Source organism: Manacus vitellinus, unplaced genomic scaffold (assembly GCF_001715985.3).
Source record: "Manacus vitellinus isolate BGI_N305 unplaced genomic scaffold, ASM171598v3 scaffold_0_pilon, whole genome shotgun sequence".
NCBI classification, from domain to species: Eukaryota; Metazoa; Chordata; class Aves; order Passeriformes; family Pipridae; genus Manacus; species Manacus vitellinus.
In genome coordinates, this window is record NW_021938789.1 from 22,838,101 (window position 1) to 22,856,269 (window position 18,169).

Below are 18,169 nucleotides of genomic sequence, written 5' to 3' on the forward strand. Positions count from 1 at the left end.
GTGCCATATGCTATCTCTTTAATTCAAGCCTCAAGCTGCTTTTCACTTGAAATTCTTCCATAAAAAACTTAATGGGGGGATATTGATACTGTTTCCATTTAGAAAGGAATCTGGCAAAACATTTACTAATAAGTTGGTTTTAAAGTTACGTTAATTTTCTTACGTACATTAATAAAAGTATGAAATAATAATTAACAATACTATTCAGATGTAAACTATCATCTAAAATGCTTCAAACTTAAAAAAGAAATCCCTGTCACTGTGATTTCTATAGTCTTTTTAAAACAGTTTTTTCACATACAGTAATCAGAACAAGGTAATTAGAACTGCTGGCAGAACACTGCCTGTTGTTATACAGAAAAGCAGATTCTCAGCACAGGCCACTTACTATTTTGTTACCATCCACTCAGTACACTGCTCATTTAGCTCTGTGCTGAAAGTGCAAACAACTCCCAAACTATTCTGATTTTCAGTCAAGAAACAGTGATAGACCTAAGGTTGTGAAACAGTTCTTTTACTGAGTAAACCCTTTACTGTTTACACACTGACCATAGCATGAGTCAAAATAAACCCAGGCTGCAGGCAGAAAGGCAGCATTCCAAAGTATGTGCTTCCCCATGTTTTTTAATGAGCTTTGCAAAATTAAACAAGGAGGTGTGGAAAAAAAAAAGTCTAAAGGTGGAAATGTGGTAATGTACTGCTTTTGTCTAACACAAATGGTAAAGGGCCAAATTCAGACATCTGACACGATTAACTGAATTGCTTCAGTTTCATTTTGAGGTGGGAATCTCAATGTTTTTGGAGAAACTTTAGGGTCAGTTTTAAAGCTACCTTGTAAAAGATAACTCTGATGTATAAGCCACAGGCTTCAGAATGACACAATCTTTTGTCTCAAGCTACAGTGGTAGCTTGTCTCAAGACTGACAGTTTCTTATGCATATTACACAGAAAACAATTTGAAGATGAAAGTGGTTCTTTTACAATTAGCAGCCTTATTACAGACTTTCTATGTTCACGAAACAACTATATACATATATAATTTTGGTTTTCTCACCCTTCTAAGAAGACTTGCAATGTAGACTTCCATTGGACACAGATCTTTTTACTGTCCTCTATGTTCAGAAAAAGTGCTAACTGCTTTTATGCATCACACTAGCAGCAAGTCTCATAGAGATATGAGGGCACACTGTTACTTTCACCAGTGAGAAACAATCTGCTACCTTTTTCCCCCCATATAATTAAATAATCCCAGGTTAAGAAGTATTCTTGCAGGTGAGCAGCAAATCCAAAATACTCTGGTTTCACTGTTTTTTGTTTTCCTGACAAGGGAAGACCACATTTCTGGGAACCAGCATTTATTCACATTGCTCTACTTTCTGTTCAACGACTTCACAAGTTCCAGGACACACGAATAAGCAGACCAATGCATCACATTTAAACATCAGTGGAACAGGTGTCCCACACTTGAGCATGGCACATCTTGAATGTGAATTTAATATTAAAGAGATTTTTCCCCTCCTAATGACTGGACAACAAATCTGTTTTCTTAGTTTGAAAATCTTGTAAATATTTCTGAGGAACTCTAAATTCCAGTCCCTCTCTTTCCCTTCCAAGTATGGCAGTGATGGCATGAGAGCACTATAAACTTAAAGCTGTTCTTAAAAGGATTTTGTAATTCATTAGAATTACTGACATTTAGAGTTGCAGACAACATGCATGCAGTATCCAAAAGCATTCATTTTGCAGGCAGTTTGGAAAGCTGCCATACTGAAGGACAGAGGCATAAAACTGCACTTATTTCTAAGTAATAGGAGACATGAAAAGTTAAAGCTTTTTTTTTTCCCATTTAAGATTGCAGACTCGCTCTACAGAAGATAACTGATGGATGGGTTAATGTTAGATGATGTCAGATGAAGACATTGTAATTACTTTTATGACAAAACTAGTAATGCTGAGGCTGTGGTTCTGTAAAAAACATCCTGCCACACACCAGCAAGTCTTGCTCCCTCTTTTTCTCTACAAATCCCTTCTGCCCCTGCAGCTGGCTGTGGGACCCTGCCCCATCCTTCGCACCTCCTCTGAAGTTTATTATACTTTTCCACTGATTTAATTTACTAACCCAGCAAAGGACTATCAAGACTCTTCTTGTGGGGTGAATAAGTTTGTGGAATGAGCCTATAAACAACAAGGATAAGTTAATGGGAGGCTAAGGGTAGGCCAATCTTTACAGCAGTGATAAATTATTAGATTGGCTTACATTATCACTTTCAGTCACACCTGCATTATACAAGGTGATGCACTGAAGCCAGCATGAGGGTTTGTATAATAGAATATTGTTTGTATACATGGTTGCTCACCAAGGTAAGAAAGGAGAGTGCACCAGTATCGCTTTGCTAATACTGCTTCCAAAACCCAATTCCTGTGTGGGAATGGGTGCTGCAGTTGTATGTGCAGATGGCTATAGCTTTTTGTTTATAGTTCTGCTTTCACATGCCTAACTAGTTTGCAAATTAGAAGCAAAAAAAGAAGAATAATAAAAATTATGCCTATGAAATCTCTGTCACAAAGACTCTGGCCACTCTCCTTCTAACTTTCTTTTAAATAAGATTCCCAAACATTACTTAGCCCAGTATATTATTCTCAAGAAAACCACATACTTTTGTATGCTTTTTTTATTGGGCTTTTTCTAGGTACTTTCTATTACACAGGAAGGGTTTTGTTTCAAAATGCAGTGTGATTTTTATTCACCTACCTGCATAATGCTTCAATAGCATCTCTGTCCAGAAAGTCATGCTCTCGCTTGACTAGAGCGATGTCAATTGGAAAAAGGAGATCTGTAGGAAAGGAGAGAGATGGAATCAAAATGACACTTTTTCCCAGCGGTATGTTATTTCAAACAACCAGCTGCCTCCAGCTGAGCTCATCAAAATGCCAATGATTGGCACTTCTTAGGTAAACACATGCTATCACCTCAAATGCCAGAGGTGCTTCCTTTTCACGTACACATTTTTGACAAGATTTGGTAACTGAAAGTCTATACACAGAATGGAGGAAAAATGAGCAAAGCAGTGATGAAACAGTGGGGGGGAAAGAGGCAAACACAAGCTTCAAATGTAAGTATAATCTAACTCAGGTTAGCTTTATTTAAAATAAATATGCAATCTCCATCAAAGTACTAATATCTCATATTAAAGACAAAAGGTCAGTAAATGCTAAAACTCTGTGAAAGAATGAAAAAAACTCAACCCTGATCTCCTTGGCTATTAATCAAGCTATTTAAAAGTTTGACACTGTTACAACATTAATGAGATAAGGATTGAAATGAAAGCAAGCCAAGCAGCGTGGAGCCCATACTACCTCCTTTCCTTAGGAGATTATTTAGGTAAACAACTAGGAGAATGAGGGGGATGAAACAATGCTGGCAGAGAGCTGAAAATTTACTACAGCTCTGAAGCAGCAACCACATATATATTATTTACTGTCCTCCACAGATTCCTGACTGTCATATGGGTCCTGATCTGGCATTCCTTGCACAACTAAAACTCCCACCCAAAGTCTCTGGTTGTTCAGGGTCCACAGAAATACAAGGCCAGTCTATGAATATACTGTTGCAGTTGCACATAATTTTCCTTGTCCAAGTAATTATCTACAAATTTTTTAATTTCCAGAGAATGGGAAAGAAGGAGTTGGAATGATTATAAGACTGATGTTAATTTCTAGAAAGGTATTTTCTACACCAACATAAAATATCTCAAATGAATTTATATGTCCTGATTTTCACAGAATGGTTTGGGTTGGAAGAGACCTTAAAGTTCATCTAGTTCCAAGCCCCCTGCTATGGACAGGGACACCTTCCACTAGACCAGGTTGCTCGAAGACCTATCCAATCTGGTCTTGAAGACTTCCAGGGCTGGAATATCTGCAGTTTCCACAATTGCCTCAGGAATAAACAAATTATGAAATAATCCGCAAAATGCAAGGAATTCTGTCTTTTCTACAGAAAACTGCAGTCTTAGCAAAGCAACTGGCAAAGGTTCATCAGTTAATCTCCATTTTAAATATGCACTGTGTGGGAGCACTCTATATGGGCAACTTCTCTGAACTGTTATACTATACCCAATTGATTCATAAGTTTCCCCTTCGCTATTTTATGTCAAAAGTGCAAGTAAGGAGACTGAGTGCATTCAACTGGTATTTTTCAGCAGTGTTGATGTAAGTTTTTGCACTGAGAAAGTCAGCATCTTAGAAAGCCCACAAGAAAACACATGGGAGAACTTAAGTGAGAGAGGTGACTTGGAAGAATTTGATAGTCTGCACAAGTCTTAATCCATGCTGTTGCTGGTTTTGTTGTTGCTGTTGCTGCTTGCAAAGGACAATGGTATATTGTTTTCATGTAAGGACAGCTGTCTTTTCAATGGGTATGGCTGGCCTTGCTCTCACCTCTTTCACTCCTGTGATCCTTTTGATGTTAGACAGGACATGGTCATATGTTAGAAACTTCATATAAGTTTTGAATCTCTAGGTAGAACAATGGTAACTGCAGGTTACCACATACTTTCTGAATGCAAGTAATTTGTAACAGGACTTACAGCTCAGGATAATAAGAAACCCACGAGCCCCCATATTCAGCTGAGAGTTTTGTTCCCAGTTATAACAAAGAGTGGAAGTACACTTCCAGCTCTGCATCCCAAGAAAATCTTTGCATCTACATTAGCACAAAAAAAAAAAAGAGAAAAAAGGAAGAAAGGAAGAAGGAAATTTAATTTCTGGAGGTGAAGAAAAGTTTTGCCAAGTACTGCTTTTGAAAGTGCTATTATCATCTCATATTGCCAATGCAGCTGCAAATCAAAGCTCAACAAGATCATTTTTCAAGAAAGTCAGCTCAGCATTTGCTGTAATTTTCAACAGTTATTCACTGTAAATAATGAACTTTCTATGCTCATTCTCACAAGCAGCAGCTGGAGTTTATTTTGTAAAAATGAAGAGGCAGTTAAGAGAGCACAATAATTTTACTATAATGCAAGTAATTTTAAATGGTGTGGGTGGCAAATTCTGAAAAATAGTATACATATATAAAAGGACGTTACACTTTAAAACAAGCTTCCATATGTTACTCTGCATCAGAGTGTGAGAACTGTATGCCAAAACTGCAAATTCCTAGTAGGTTAGAGGCAGTGAAGACAACAGTTTTAATTGAGCAGACGTGCAAAGTGAATCCATCCTACAGAAGGACAAGTGACTGCAGAAGGCAGCAGTCTCTCTGAGGAGCTGCACATCTGTGCAACAGCAGCTTGTATGTTCTTTTTCCCTTCACAGTGAGCCTGTGTCTAACACCAAAGCCAATTGTTCTGGAAAAAAACACAGGACTTGGGAATCATGAGGCATACAGATGCACCTATGCATACGCAGAATCTCCTATCACTGCCCCATGAGGAGAGCTGGCCAGTGGAGCTGGACACAGCTTTTGTATTTCTCCAAGACTGGTCTTGTAGCAGTGGATGATTACATTCATTTGTGTTTTAACTAGAGGGAATGTACCACAGTGCTTACCTTTATATTTGTTCTATGAGGGCATTTGGAAGATTCAGACTGAATCGGGAACCTGAAACAAATTTAAAACTCCAAGAGTGCTTCAGAGTCTCATTAGGTTTGGCACATCTATGCATGTGGTGGGTAGCAGAGAACAGCCCAGTCCCTATAAGTCATCTTATGTACTGGCACTTCAGTTGTGCCCCTGAACCTCATTTATTGGTGAATATTATGTCTTACTGTCCAAAAGTTGCCAGGGGATGGTTGACTTGCAAGCTCAGAAGCCTACCTTCATAAAGCTGCGCATACTGAGGGAACCCAGCAGCCCGCAGCCAGTCACAAGCTTCCTTGGCCTCGATTTCTGGAAGACGACAGAAATAAGACACCTTCTGATTAGTCATCTGCAGAGCAAAAACTTCCTCTCCACCACTTCTACTATTCCTGTTACAAAATAAGCACAAAAGTATCCAGAAACTTTGAACTGAGACACAGGTTTGCTTATCTCAGTTTGCTTTTCTTACCATCAAACATATCTTAGGTTCTGGAAAGTCACTAGTTTTCAGCAGTCATTTATCAACAGCTCATCATTTTAATAGGTAGAGAAACAGGCACAAATGAAAACTGCAACAGTTATGGATCATTCCATAAAGGTTTTGCTAACATTAGAGAAACCAGCACTGTAGCCAACATGAGCCGCATTTGTTCAGCAAATCTTATGATCCTCTTGGCACAAGTACTTTGTCTTGATAGAAATTCCTAGTAGAGCTTGCAATTCTGTGCACTTTAACACCTTGTAGATAGTACTGACAGACTCAAGCCCAAGAACAACTGACACACTGTACTGCAGATCACTCAAGCACACATTTACTACCCAACAAGAACCTAGTTTCACTGGAGGTCTTCAAGGCATTTATGAATTACTTGGTATATTACAGGAAACTTTCCCTCACACTGCCCAAAACAGCATGCCGCAGAATGAAATTATTCACATACATATACATGACACCGAAAGAAACGAAACATTCTGAACATGGGTTATATTAGTCTTTGAATAAATTACACACAAATTCATTTGTTACCTACTACAAGTAGCAATAAAGAATATGTTATCCTATTAGCTCAAACTAGGAAAATATAAAAGGTATTTAGGGTATTCTCCAATTGCTGAAGAAATGGATTGGACTAATTTTGTTCTAAAAATTCAAGGAAGTTCTACTGGGAATTTACCTCCCTGCTTAGAACTGATCAAACAGACAATGACCAATCAGAAGCTATTAAGGTTTGTCTGGCTTTGATTATATTCACTGTTCTTGATGGACCAGAAAAGAAAAGCTTCATTATGTACAACTCAGTACACAATTTTGCCACCTACTTGGAGAAGATATATAGCTACCTGCTGGAGAAACCATGTGCAAAGAGTTTACTTAGAATTGCTCAGAATACAGGTTACTACATACAGGGCACTGAAGAACCAAACACAAATTAAGTAAAATATCTCAAGATTTTGTCACACTATAAAATATTCCCAGTGAGACATAGGTACACAAAATTGGAAGAAATGGAAGGCAACTTTTAGCATCTCCAAAATGATGGCAATCCTCTTCTAATTTTACAAATTGCTACAATAGTGTTAAAATATTTGTGTTTTGCCAGACTACTTTGCTAAAACACATATCCAAACCAAGGGGTTAAAGTGAGCCAAAACACAACATTCCAGATAAATAAACATCTAAAAATCCACTCTTGTTGAAGTCAGGACAAGCACACATTTGTGCAACTTCTATTTGCTTCACCTTTGAGTTATGGGACCACATGAGAACAAGCACGTACAGACATATTGACTTAGCTACTGATTAAGGAAAGGCATTCTTCAATTCCAGTTGCAAGCAATTGTAAAGTTTTGCTTCAAGTAGTATTTTAATTTCATTACCCTAAGAAAACACATTGGAAGTTTAATAAAGAAGATAAAAAAAAATCTAAAATATCTTTAAAACTTGTACTACTAAAGCAAGAGCAAACAACATGATAATAATATCTCAGAAGCAACTAAAGTAGCAAAGCAAAAAATCTGCAATAAATTTTTAAGAGTACTTAAGATAAAATGCAATATCTTATAGGTCACATCCTGCAGAACTGAATGAGAATTTTACTCGATTTAAAACTAGAAAGAAAAAGTATCCCAAATAACTAGAATTTACTTAAAAGTGGAAGTAGGTGCTTGTAGTGAACTGAAAAAAGCATCGATTCCTTACTACTACAGGGGCTCTTCAATGTGTTTAAATATTTGTTCACAGGTCTTTTACTGAGCAACCCAGGTGTATGACCTATAAAATATTTCTAGAGCTAGAAAATTATGAATATGCATTTATCAGACTTTTTTTAACATTCTCTTTAGAAGCTTTGTGTATCTTTTCTGCAAATACAACACAAGTTATGTGGAAGTTACATTTTATGGGCATCCAGGTGTCAGGTGCCTTTGGGATTTTCAGAGCATATTTGCCTTCAAAATACCTTTGAGAATCCCCCAAGAAGTCTACTTAGGCAATGAAACACCAGGGTTTTTCCTATTTGGCCATAAGAATTCCAGAGAATAATAAAACACAGTGGACCTGTTCATCGATTAGGCTAGGTAAACGTTTAGGGCTGGGTACAAGTCAGCACCAAGGGTTTAAAAGCCATATTTGCCCCATTTTCATAGCCAGGGCTCTAGCACCTGGGTCCTGTTGTAAGTCCTTGGAAGGGTGAGGGGTTTGGAGTATTGTCTTGAACAAGAAGCCAAGAAGTCAGGGCTCTCTCTGTGTCATCTCCATCCACACAAAGTATATATAAGAGAGAAACACGACAGGGGTGACAGAGTGGAGATGGGATGTAAAAGAGTAGCTCTTTTGTTCAACTCCAGTTGGCTAAACTCAGTTGGCTCCTAGACTGTACCTGTGCAGTGTGATCAGACATACGGAAAGGTAATTTTTCAACCCGGCTTCCCCATTTCAACCTAGCTGGTTAGTGATGAGTCAGAGTATGAACAAAACTGTGCATGTATGCGAAATTCAGGCAGATCAAAATACAGCCAGAGTGAGAATCAAGGCCAGGGTGTGCTGATTAGGCTGCACTGAAAGCCACGTACACTGATCAAGCTTCCTCATGTAAGGGATACAAATGTAAACAGCTGAGAGCTTGTATAGGTAAAAAGTTAATTACTGCAACTTAATTGGAACCTGCCTCTGAGAATAAAATACATTGGTTAAATCTGAGGTTCTGGTCAAATCATTTCAACTACCTTAGAGGAAGAAGCTCATTCCTACAATTTCCAAATACCAGTTTCCAGCTCAGGAGCATTAGCCCTGAGACTCCTGGTTTGCAAGTTGCCACAGTTTCGTATCCAGGTGGACATGAGAATATGTGCAAGTCTTTGTCATCCCAACCAACGGCAATCAAGATAATAAGGGACAAAAGAGAGAAGAACAGACCTTCCAAAATCAGATTTTTCAGCTATTTCTAAAAGGTTTAAGAAGGGTCAGAGCATCAAGAAACCTTTGTTCAGTCTCCCAGGGGACCTAGGTTACAGATCATTATCTGAGCTATGAAGTCATTGTCAAGCACAGGATCTGCTTGGCTGGGGCCAGCTGACTGCCAGGAGGAGGAGGAGAGGGAGCTTACAGAGGAACTCTACACTGCTTTCCAACCCATTTTCATGAAGCCCTACGTCAGCTCCAATAATCTGCCACAATATGCAAAGCAATTTCCAATGAAGGCCTGGCAGCTGAACTGATACAAGTTGCTGCAGGCAAAGGACTAGTCTCACTCCCTCCTTCCCACTCCATTCCTGCAGTGCCACTTCCTTTCTAAATCAAACATCCTTGCCAGTTAAAACCTTTACAATAAACTACAATTCAGTATACATTCCAAGCAAGAAATGTATGTGCAGCTTTTCAGATGTGCATCCTGTGCCCTCCCCCAGCAGCAGGAGGTTCTGGTACAAAGAACCACTGGCAAGAAAGAAATTGCGCTATTATTTTTAAATGTCCTGATACATAAAAAAATCTCTTAGAAAGTAAAACAAAACAAACAAAAACCCCCCCACCTAAACCCCCCAAAACCCAAAAAGGAGTACAATGAAGTCTTTATTCTTGGTGTCGTTTAAGCAAACAGCAGGCAAATGTGTTAAAGAGGAAACAGGAAATTTTTATTGGAAACAGCTTTATTTGTTAGTCCATTTCACAAAGCAAGCCTCCATGCTCAAATCAAGGGTAGGAGTTCCTTTTGTGTATGGTTGGGAACCAATAGTGCTTATTTACCCACTTCCAGGGGGATTAGGAGGACCCAGTTCTCCCCAGACTGGGAAGTGAAAATGGAAAAGTCTAACTTGCTTTTTGTTAAACTTTGGATAATCTTGGTTTCTGGCCCTGCAAGTTTAAACCTTCAGAGTAAAAATATCTCAATTCACACCTTGTTTTACACTGCAGTTGCAGAAGGGATAGCTCTAAGATGTCTATAGTCTTTTGTCTGATGATACCTTTCCTCCCATAGAAAATAAGAACCACACAGTGTGATGCTGCAATAATTTTCTTTCAGAAAAAAAGTCATCATAGCAGTGCAGTTAGGAACAGCAACATCATTTACTTTCATTCTTCCTTTCTTTTTGCTTCCATGAAATAACAAGCAATTTAAGCACTAGCTCTCTCGGGGGCTTCAGGACAAGGTGAAAAACAGATGTATCTTTGTACAGTCATGCACTGACTCAATTTTCACCTAAGTGCTAAACATCTTACGAACAGTTCCAAGCAGATGGTTTCCTCTTGCCTCAACTCAGACACCTTTACAACCATATTAGCACCTCCACACATCAGTTCTACTCATCTCACCTTTTGGCTCTGTTAAGAGAGCAGATTGTAAAAATCTGTAGTGACACTGGTCAAACCTATGCTGTTAAAATAAAATTTCAGAAAAAAAAACGGGCTTGACTTCTGAAGTTTCACTGCAATGTTACACATAACAACTGGTTTGTTTGAGCTTCTTAATTTCATCTTGGACTTGATTTTAAACTAAGTTATTCTAGTTGAAATTCATTACTTGACTTTTCTTTCAGAATAGAGAAAAAAATTGTAAAAATTGAACACAAAATCATCTTCCTGAATTAGCTTGAGGGACAGTCTCTCCCATGCAGTGCAGAGAATATGATTTCAGACCATGAATGCTGGAGATGAATACACTTGCTCTTTATTTTAGTGCCTAAAACTCCATAAACTATCTGCACGTTTTCTAAGGAACAGAGGAGCACATAGAGCAAAAAAGTTTCTTCCCTGTCCAGGACTGATGCTCCAGTTTAATGGTTGCAAAAGGGCTTGTATGTTCAGAAGCTCATCCTCTTTTTCTGTCTGTATCAGAAATTACCTCTCCCTACATATCAAGTCCCTCTGAAATTTCTGGTGCTTTGCAAAATTTGTTTTCCACTCCAAAACACTGTCTTGAGCTACTGGGGAGCTTGAGATCATCCAGGATCATATTTTTTAAGACCAGCTGTGGTATATATGAGAAATACTCTTCTCTGGATAGAATTCCCCTGTCCAAGTACAAGCAATCGTTCTTCCTAGTGTCGAATTGCATTCCTGTCATGTGAATTGCAGTCCCAACACCAGACCTGATCACACTATACAACCACTCAGTCTATAGATACATGAACATGGATGTGAAATCTGAGACAAACTGGGGAAATAACTGCACTGCGGCAGCTGTCTACAAATGAGCAGGCCAGGCACTGAAAATGATAAATCAGTTTTGTGTAATGCCATATGCCTGCAGCCCTTTAAAGGTGGGACAGTATGACTGACTTCCTAAGAGTTAGCCTGCTAAGTGTCCATGGCCTCAGATGGTTTTCACTTTGAAGATATGCAACCGTTGCTTGAAAATAATGAAATTCCTTTTCATAAGTCTGTTTTTTCTCAAACTTACATCATTAAATATTCCTTAGGCAGCGTCATTAACTTTGTGCTCTGCACCTTTCAAGAAAGCAGCACATAACAAGGACTAAAGAAAGCAAAAATGTAGTTAGGGAAGAACTGCATTTTATAAGGGTAATGCTCTCAAACACTGAAACTTGGGAAGCTTGTCAATAAATGTTCAACTACTAAAAGCTAGAGCATTCTGAAAATCCCATAAAAAGCTCTTGTCAAATTTCTAACTCATTTGGAATTTCTCCTAATTGTAAGAGAACAACCTAATCTTAAACAACTGTTCTAAAATAATAGTCTGACACATTCATCCCATCAATTATGCATTTCTAGAAGAACCAGGGAGATCAAGAGAATATGAAGTACAGCTTTTGAGCTGATTACAAGCTTGCAGGTTTTGAAATGAAAGCTAACAACCTTCCCAAGTCACTTTTTTCCTTTCACCTTCAAAGTGCAACTTACATTCTGCAACAGCAGCTGCCTTTTTCGATGTGCTCCTGTATTTCACGATGCTTCAATTTACCTGGTACAGTCAAACAATACATGCTGGGATCTCCACTTATCACTGCCTGTCTCAACAACGAATTCAAGTCAATATGGATGCAAGTGCAATTTTAAGGAAATCTTTCTTACTAAGAATTTTTGTGGGGGTGGGAGGAGGGGAACCCACAAGTTCTTGAAGGAAACCATACACAACACCAAATACATATACTGCTTTCTAGTAATAAAACCCTATAAATAGGTGGTGGTGTTGAATGTTACTCAGATATTTCTCAACTATATGATGAAAAAAATACTCTCCTAGTGTTCCTGCTGGCTTTGGGTTGAACATGGGACTTGCTTTTCAAGTTACTGAGCTTTGCAGCAAGACAGTAACTACGCTGCTGATGTTATGTATAAACCACAGGACACTGGGAGAAGAAATGGAGTATGTTTGGAATTTGTGTGGGAAGAGATGAAGAAGAAGTAAGGAAACACATGTTTAAGGTCATATATTGATGTGTTCGCTAAAAAAAAAGCAGGAAGCTTGAACCCCTTTGTTGATGTTGTTGTTATTGTTGTCAGTGGAGCTTTTGGAGAGAGCAAATGGCTTACTTACACTGATGGGGACTTAAGTTTGTTTATTCCGTTATTGATGAAAGCTAAATAAAATAAAAATTAAAAAAAAGTGACCAGTTTCCAAAATATCTGCATAGGTGTATGTTGTCTGCATGTAATTTCCCTCCCTAACAACTATACCAGATTACAGAATATAGTAGTTTTAATTGCTCACCAATGCTCTTGGCTAACACACGAAACACAATACTGCTTTTGTGGGCGAAAATCTAATTATTAAACTTGAACATCCTGTTCATAGTCTCCAGCATATCAAAATCACTACAAAGTTTTTCAGCTTAAAACTTAAAAAAAGAAACAGCATTTGTTCAAAATATTTAAAATGTTTAGGGATTGAGCCATCACTCGTTGAAATCAATGGGAGCCTTCCTATATTTCAGAGGACTTAAGTAGGACTTTCCCAACATGAAGCCATGGGTCTCTAAAACCCACCAACACTCTTTCCAGGAATAAATAGGGTCAGTTTCACAGTTCTCATTATTTTTAGCATGAGGAGAAGTCCAGGTTTTCATCAGAGCACACGGAAGGACAGTGCCCTTGGCAGAAAGGCAGAGGGTACAACCACCACCCTCAGAGCATACCCTGGCTGGCAAGAGGTCCTCTCCTCCCCTCTGTCAAGAGGACCTGGAGCAACTGATGTGCTCTGAAAAGCCAAATCAACACCATTTCAGGATCTAATACAGGGTCACTGGAATAAAGGATATTCCCCATCTCTCTGTCAAGCATCTTCTAGGACACAAAAGAATCATCACAACTCCTGGTTTATACTATAAACCAAGTTTATTATTTACTCCTAAATTGTTTTTTTTTCCAATTTTGAGCATATACAGGAGAATTAAGAAAGTAATTTAAAAAATAGTGTGATCTAAAGTTAAAAACTAACTTTGTTTAATCAGAAAACTAAAGCTTCATGCAGTTGTTTTCTTGACAAATAACTCTTTTTAGAGATTAAAGGTAGTCTTCTCCCATTTGTTTTTAAGAAGGTTCACAGATGAAGAGGAACAAGATGTCAAGTGACTTAAAAAACCCTTAAGAAATAATTGGGCACGTGGGTTATTTATCTGGCCTGATTAACACAGGGTGGTCTTGGAGGAGGATTATTTGGGGTAGAGAAAGCAGTTAGCCAAATCCTCTGATGGAGGTCATGTTGACAGATTCCAGAGTGAGAAACGAATCCTCCTACAAAGACTGCAAAACAGAAGATGACTTTAACCTTTTCTTCTCTCAGAAATAACTTGGTTAGTATGACCTTTGAGAACATACTGAAGGGCAAACATTAACCATTGCTACTCCTAAGCCCAGCATTAATATCCTCCCATCGCACCCTGTCTTCAAATTAGTAAACTTGCACTGTATGTACACAAAGCTCAACACAAAGGCTCATAGAGCTCTGAAGGGAGGCAAAAGTGAGTAGGCCCAGCATGACAGACACTTCATAAAAAAAAGCATGAAATGTGGGTTACCTGTTCAGATCTAGGAAATAACAGTGGTATAAGAACTGATCTGAGCTGTCTCAATGGTTTATACAAAAGAAAATAGATTTTCTACAGACAGTAGAAGCTTATTCAAGCTTGTGAAGCCTCAACCTCAAAACCATCCACACATGCACATAGGAACAACTGTATGGAAGAATGCCTACCTTTACCTTATAACCATTTATAGCCAACCTCATTGATGACCCAGTCCCAAACTGCATCCTGTGTGGATGATACAACTCTAGACACAAAATACCAGTGGCAGTGAAACAGCCCAGCATACAGCTGCCTGCACTCCAGACTAATGCCTCCTTCCCTAATGTGGAATTAAAGACATAAACATGGATTTTCCCAAAGCACATATTACTATGAACTTCCTGTTTCCAGATATTACAGGCAGTTACAGTATTCTGTCTGTGATATTCCATACTTGAAAATGCTTTTTTCAGTACTTGATCTAATGGTCACACCTTGTATGTATGGAAGAAGGGAAGTTAAAACACACAATGAAGCTTTACACAGGAAAGTTTCTTGTATCTTATATGCACAGGAAATCTGTTCTCAGAGACACCCACAGAGAACAGAGGGAAAGGGTGGCCAGCAGAACATCCACTTCTGTGGGTCCACAGGGTCACAGAGAGAACATCCCCAAAATGCAAAAATGCAGGGGATGTGTGTGTGTGTGTTTTTCTTAATCCTGAATCTTCAGTAAATTACAAGAACAGGTCTGAGAAGGTCAAACTGTCCACCACTGGCTTCAGCAAATGTCTTTCATGCACCTTCTCAGAAATTATTCTTAGCACAGACTACTCCATTTGAATGGACAGATTTAGACAAATGTAAAACAGATATATTTAAACCTAAATCTAAGGAATTCTGCACCATTTTGAACTTTTTAAAAACTCCCAGAAATAAGTGAGCCATCATATTGTGTCTTCATTAGAAGAGAGACCAGATAACATCTTTTCCTGATCCTGTCTCATCTAGCACAGTCCTTCCCAAGGGAATCAAATACTAGACAATATTTGAAAGAATATTCATCCTAACAAATAAAAATGCTTATCATACTCTTCTAAAGACACCAGAGTACTTCAGAATGGTATGAGTATTACCTGTAACTTTCAGATAAAGAAACTCAGTGAATTAAAGCCAGCCAGTTAAGTCATTCTTGACTCTATTTTGCTTTTGCCAGTTATGTCAACACTACACTGTACTAGCAGACCTACTGATTTCAAAGGTATGCTATGTGGGTATGCTTCTGTCAGCAAGGATGGCAGAATAAGTCTCCAGTGAAAAGAACTAGAAAGTTCCAATCACAGGCCAGTCCTGTACCCCTTTCATGAGACTTGCTCATCACTGCTGGAAGACAGAATTTGTTTTTTCCTTAAAACAGGAGAAGAGGTGAAAATAGAAGAGAAAATAAAAAAGGGGGGATAAAAAAGAAAAAAACTTGGCAAAACATTTGGAAATCAAATACACTCAAGATAAACCTGATGCCCTGCACCAGACAGAATTACTGATCACTTAAATACAAGCAAGAAATGTAACTAGAATTGCTGAAATTACCAAAATTACTCAATATATACACTTATTACATCACCAGAGAGGATATAGTTTTTTGTAATTTATTCACCTTGAAAACCAAGGTTCAGACTGTAAGCAGAACAATGTGATGCCCAAAGAATATATATAAATTATACAGGGGCATCATCTCTTTACTTAGTGGAGATCAAACCAGCAAATTTTCTGTGAATGCAGATCATTTGATTGCTGTATTTCTATAACATGCACAAGAAGGAAGGGGAAACATCTGAAGTTATTTTTATTTCCCCAAGTCTTCTGGCTATACTGTATGAATGCTAGGGTGGGTCTGGCATTGTCTGAAATGTGTCAGGGTCCTTTTGCATAGCCTCATTTCCTTCTTCCTGTCGCTAGGAAGGATAGTTAAGCATGAAAAGCGCTTGTTTACAGTACAGGACCATCCTGTTAAGCACATGAGTTCTCTTCCTCTGTCTCCTTTTAAGCAGTCAAGGGTGCAGTTGTGTTTATGCTGAAGCCAATAGCACAACTCCAATCAGAGGGGAATTGGAAGAGAAGTTTGAATCTCTCAAGAAGGCCAAACATAACATACTGTGGTATTTTGTCTAGAAAAAACTTTATAGTGCAAACTGCATCTCTAAATATTTGAAGAACTCATAAATTCACATGCCTCAAACAAACCACTGCCTAGAATGTAATGAATCAGAATAACCAGAAAAGTAAAACCAATCTACCTCTCATCTGCTTCTTCTAGGAATCCTAATATAAACATTCAAGTTCAGTGCATGAGTACAACTACAGTACCTCTTTCCTACCCCCATCAGAGGCAAAATACATAGGGCACTTGTGAGTTTCCATGACTAGCATCAGTCTTGCTCTCTGGCCCAGCAAGAGCAGCTGCAGAACTAGCTGGGAAGACCCTGACTCAAGACTTAAAAATCCTAGAATGAATCTAAACAACTGAGAATTAAAAACCAAATAAAAACATGACATGATACATTCTTGCTTTTAACTACCACTTAGAAATGAAATTTAATGAAACTGAATGAAATTTAAACACCATTAATTTAATGGTGTTTAAAACCATGTATCTACTCTTTCTTTTGATTAAAAAATATCAATTAACAATCAAAGTTATTTTAAAAGCAGATAAAGAGATCAGGAAGTCCTAGAGGTTCCAAAACGCAGCTCCAAATGCTTTGATTTCTATGAATTTGTAAATACCTAGTTGAGAAGATTCTTTTCATTTACATCTTCTCTTCCATATACTGTATTATATAATCAAAGAATGTCAGACCTAATTAGGATACTAACCCAAAAACATTCACTTGAGAGACATTCATCCCACTTCCTGGTCATCTCAGCTTTTTTTTTTTGTTGTTGTTGTTTTTTGTTGTTGTTATTGTTGTTGTTGCTTCTACTGGATATGCAAAGCAAGATGCCTAGTGGACAGCAGTAAGGATACCTTGGAAGATGAGATAACAGCCTACAGCTCTGGAATCAACAGACACGCCTAATACCAACTCCATGTGCTGTAAGCCAGCAATGGCCTGGTTGCCAGATGGATGCTGAATCAGTCTGGCACTGAGCTGTTGACAGATTTGTACTCAGAGGCTCATATGAAATCTGCCTGCCTATTATCTTCCTTAAGTTCACTACAAACAGCCTTAAAACTTAACCTGACTCACAGAATTGTTACTGATTTGCTGCTGGGAATTTCTTGATTAGGGCAGGGTAATTCAAATAGATCACATTTACTCCTGTAAAAAAAATAAAATCATCTATAATTGATGGCTAAGATAAAACTGCATTCCCCAGTCTTTCAAATTAGATGTGTTAAGTACTCTGACAGATCAGCCATTTAACTTCTGACCTAGTTAAACACATTGTTTAAAAGTAGTAATTTCTTCAAATTTTCCCAAAGAGAATACAAGGGGGAAAAAAAAAAAACCCAAAAAATTGTTGCACCAATACTAAGTACCCTCAACTGACAACAGAGCTCATTAGGCTAATGCCAACACACATTGCTCAACAACTTCACAGTTATGGTGGAAGTAAGTAATTGCTGGTTGTTTGCAATAAAGGGGAGGGTGACACGGAATGTAAAACTGCCCGACTTGAAAACGGCATCGGCTTTCTGTTTCCCTCGAGAATGGGCTTGTGGGGGCGGAGCCCGGCTGGCAGGAGGTGCTGCTCCTTCACCGGGATCAAAGCCTCCGGGGGTGACATCAGGGCTGGCCACCGCTGCACGGGGGAGCCAACCGGGCTCCTGGAGGACATCGGGCTAATTACGAAGAACTTCAAAAGGATGGTTCCCGTTTCGCAAGAGCTCCCAGTTAGGGAAAAGGAAAAAAAAAAAAAAAGAAGAGAGAAAAAAAATTATGGGGAAAAAAAAGGGGGAACGGGAAAAAAAAGCCCAAAAAAACAAAAAAGAAAGAGATGCGCCACGGTGACCTTCAGAGAGCAGCCGCACCTGAGCGCCGCTCCGCTCCCGCGGCAGCCCCGCGCCCCAGCCCCTGCGGGGTTAACCCTTTCGGCCGCGCTGCCGAGCAGAGCCGCAGC

General features: G+C 38.7%; 1 protein-coding gene across 7 annotated transcripts in view; it reads right to left on the bottom strand.

Moving 5' to 3' along the window:
- The window catches only part of DLC1 (DLC1 Rho GTPase activating protein), a 258,906-nt gene that overhangs the window by 20,216 nt on the left and 220,521 nt on the right, over positions 1 to 18,169 (bottom strand). For 6 of the 7 annotated variants that reach the window (XM_018069504.2, XM_018069510.2, XM_018069496.2 and 3 more), the window contains 2 exons: positions 5,819 to 5,890; positions 2,753 to 2,834 (listed from right to left, as the gene is read on the bottom strand). In XM_018069504.2, the coding sequence (XP_017924993.1) occupies positions 2,753 to 2,834; positions 5,819 to 5,890 (154 nt within the window). Of the gene's footprint in view, positions 1 to 2,752; positions 2,835 to 5,818; positions 5,916 to 18,169 lie in introns of those variants that run through there. The other variant, XM_025894727.2, reaches the window with a different exon arrangement.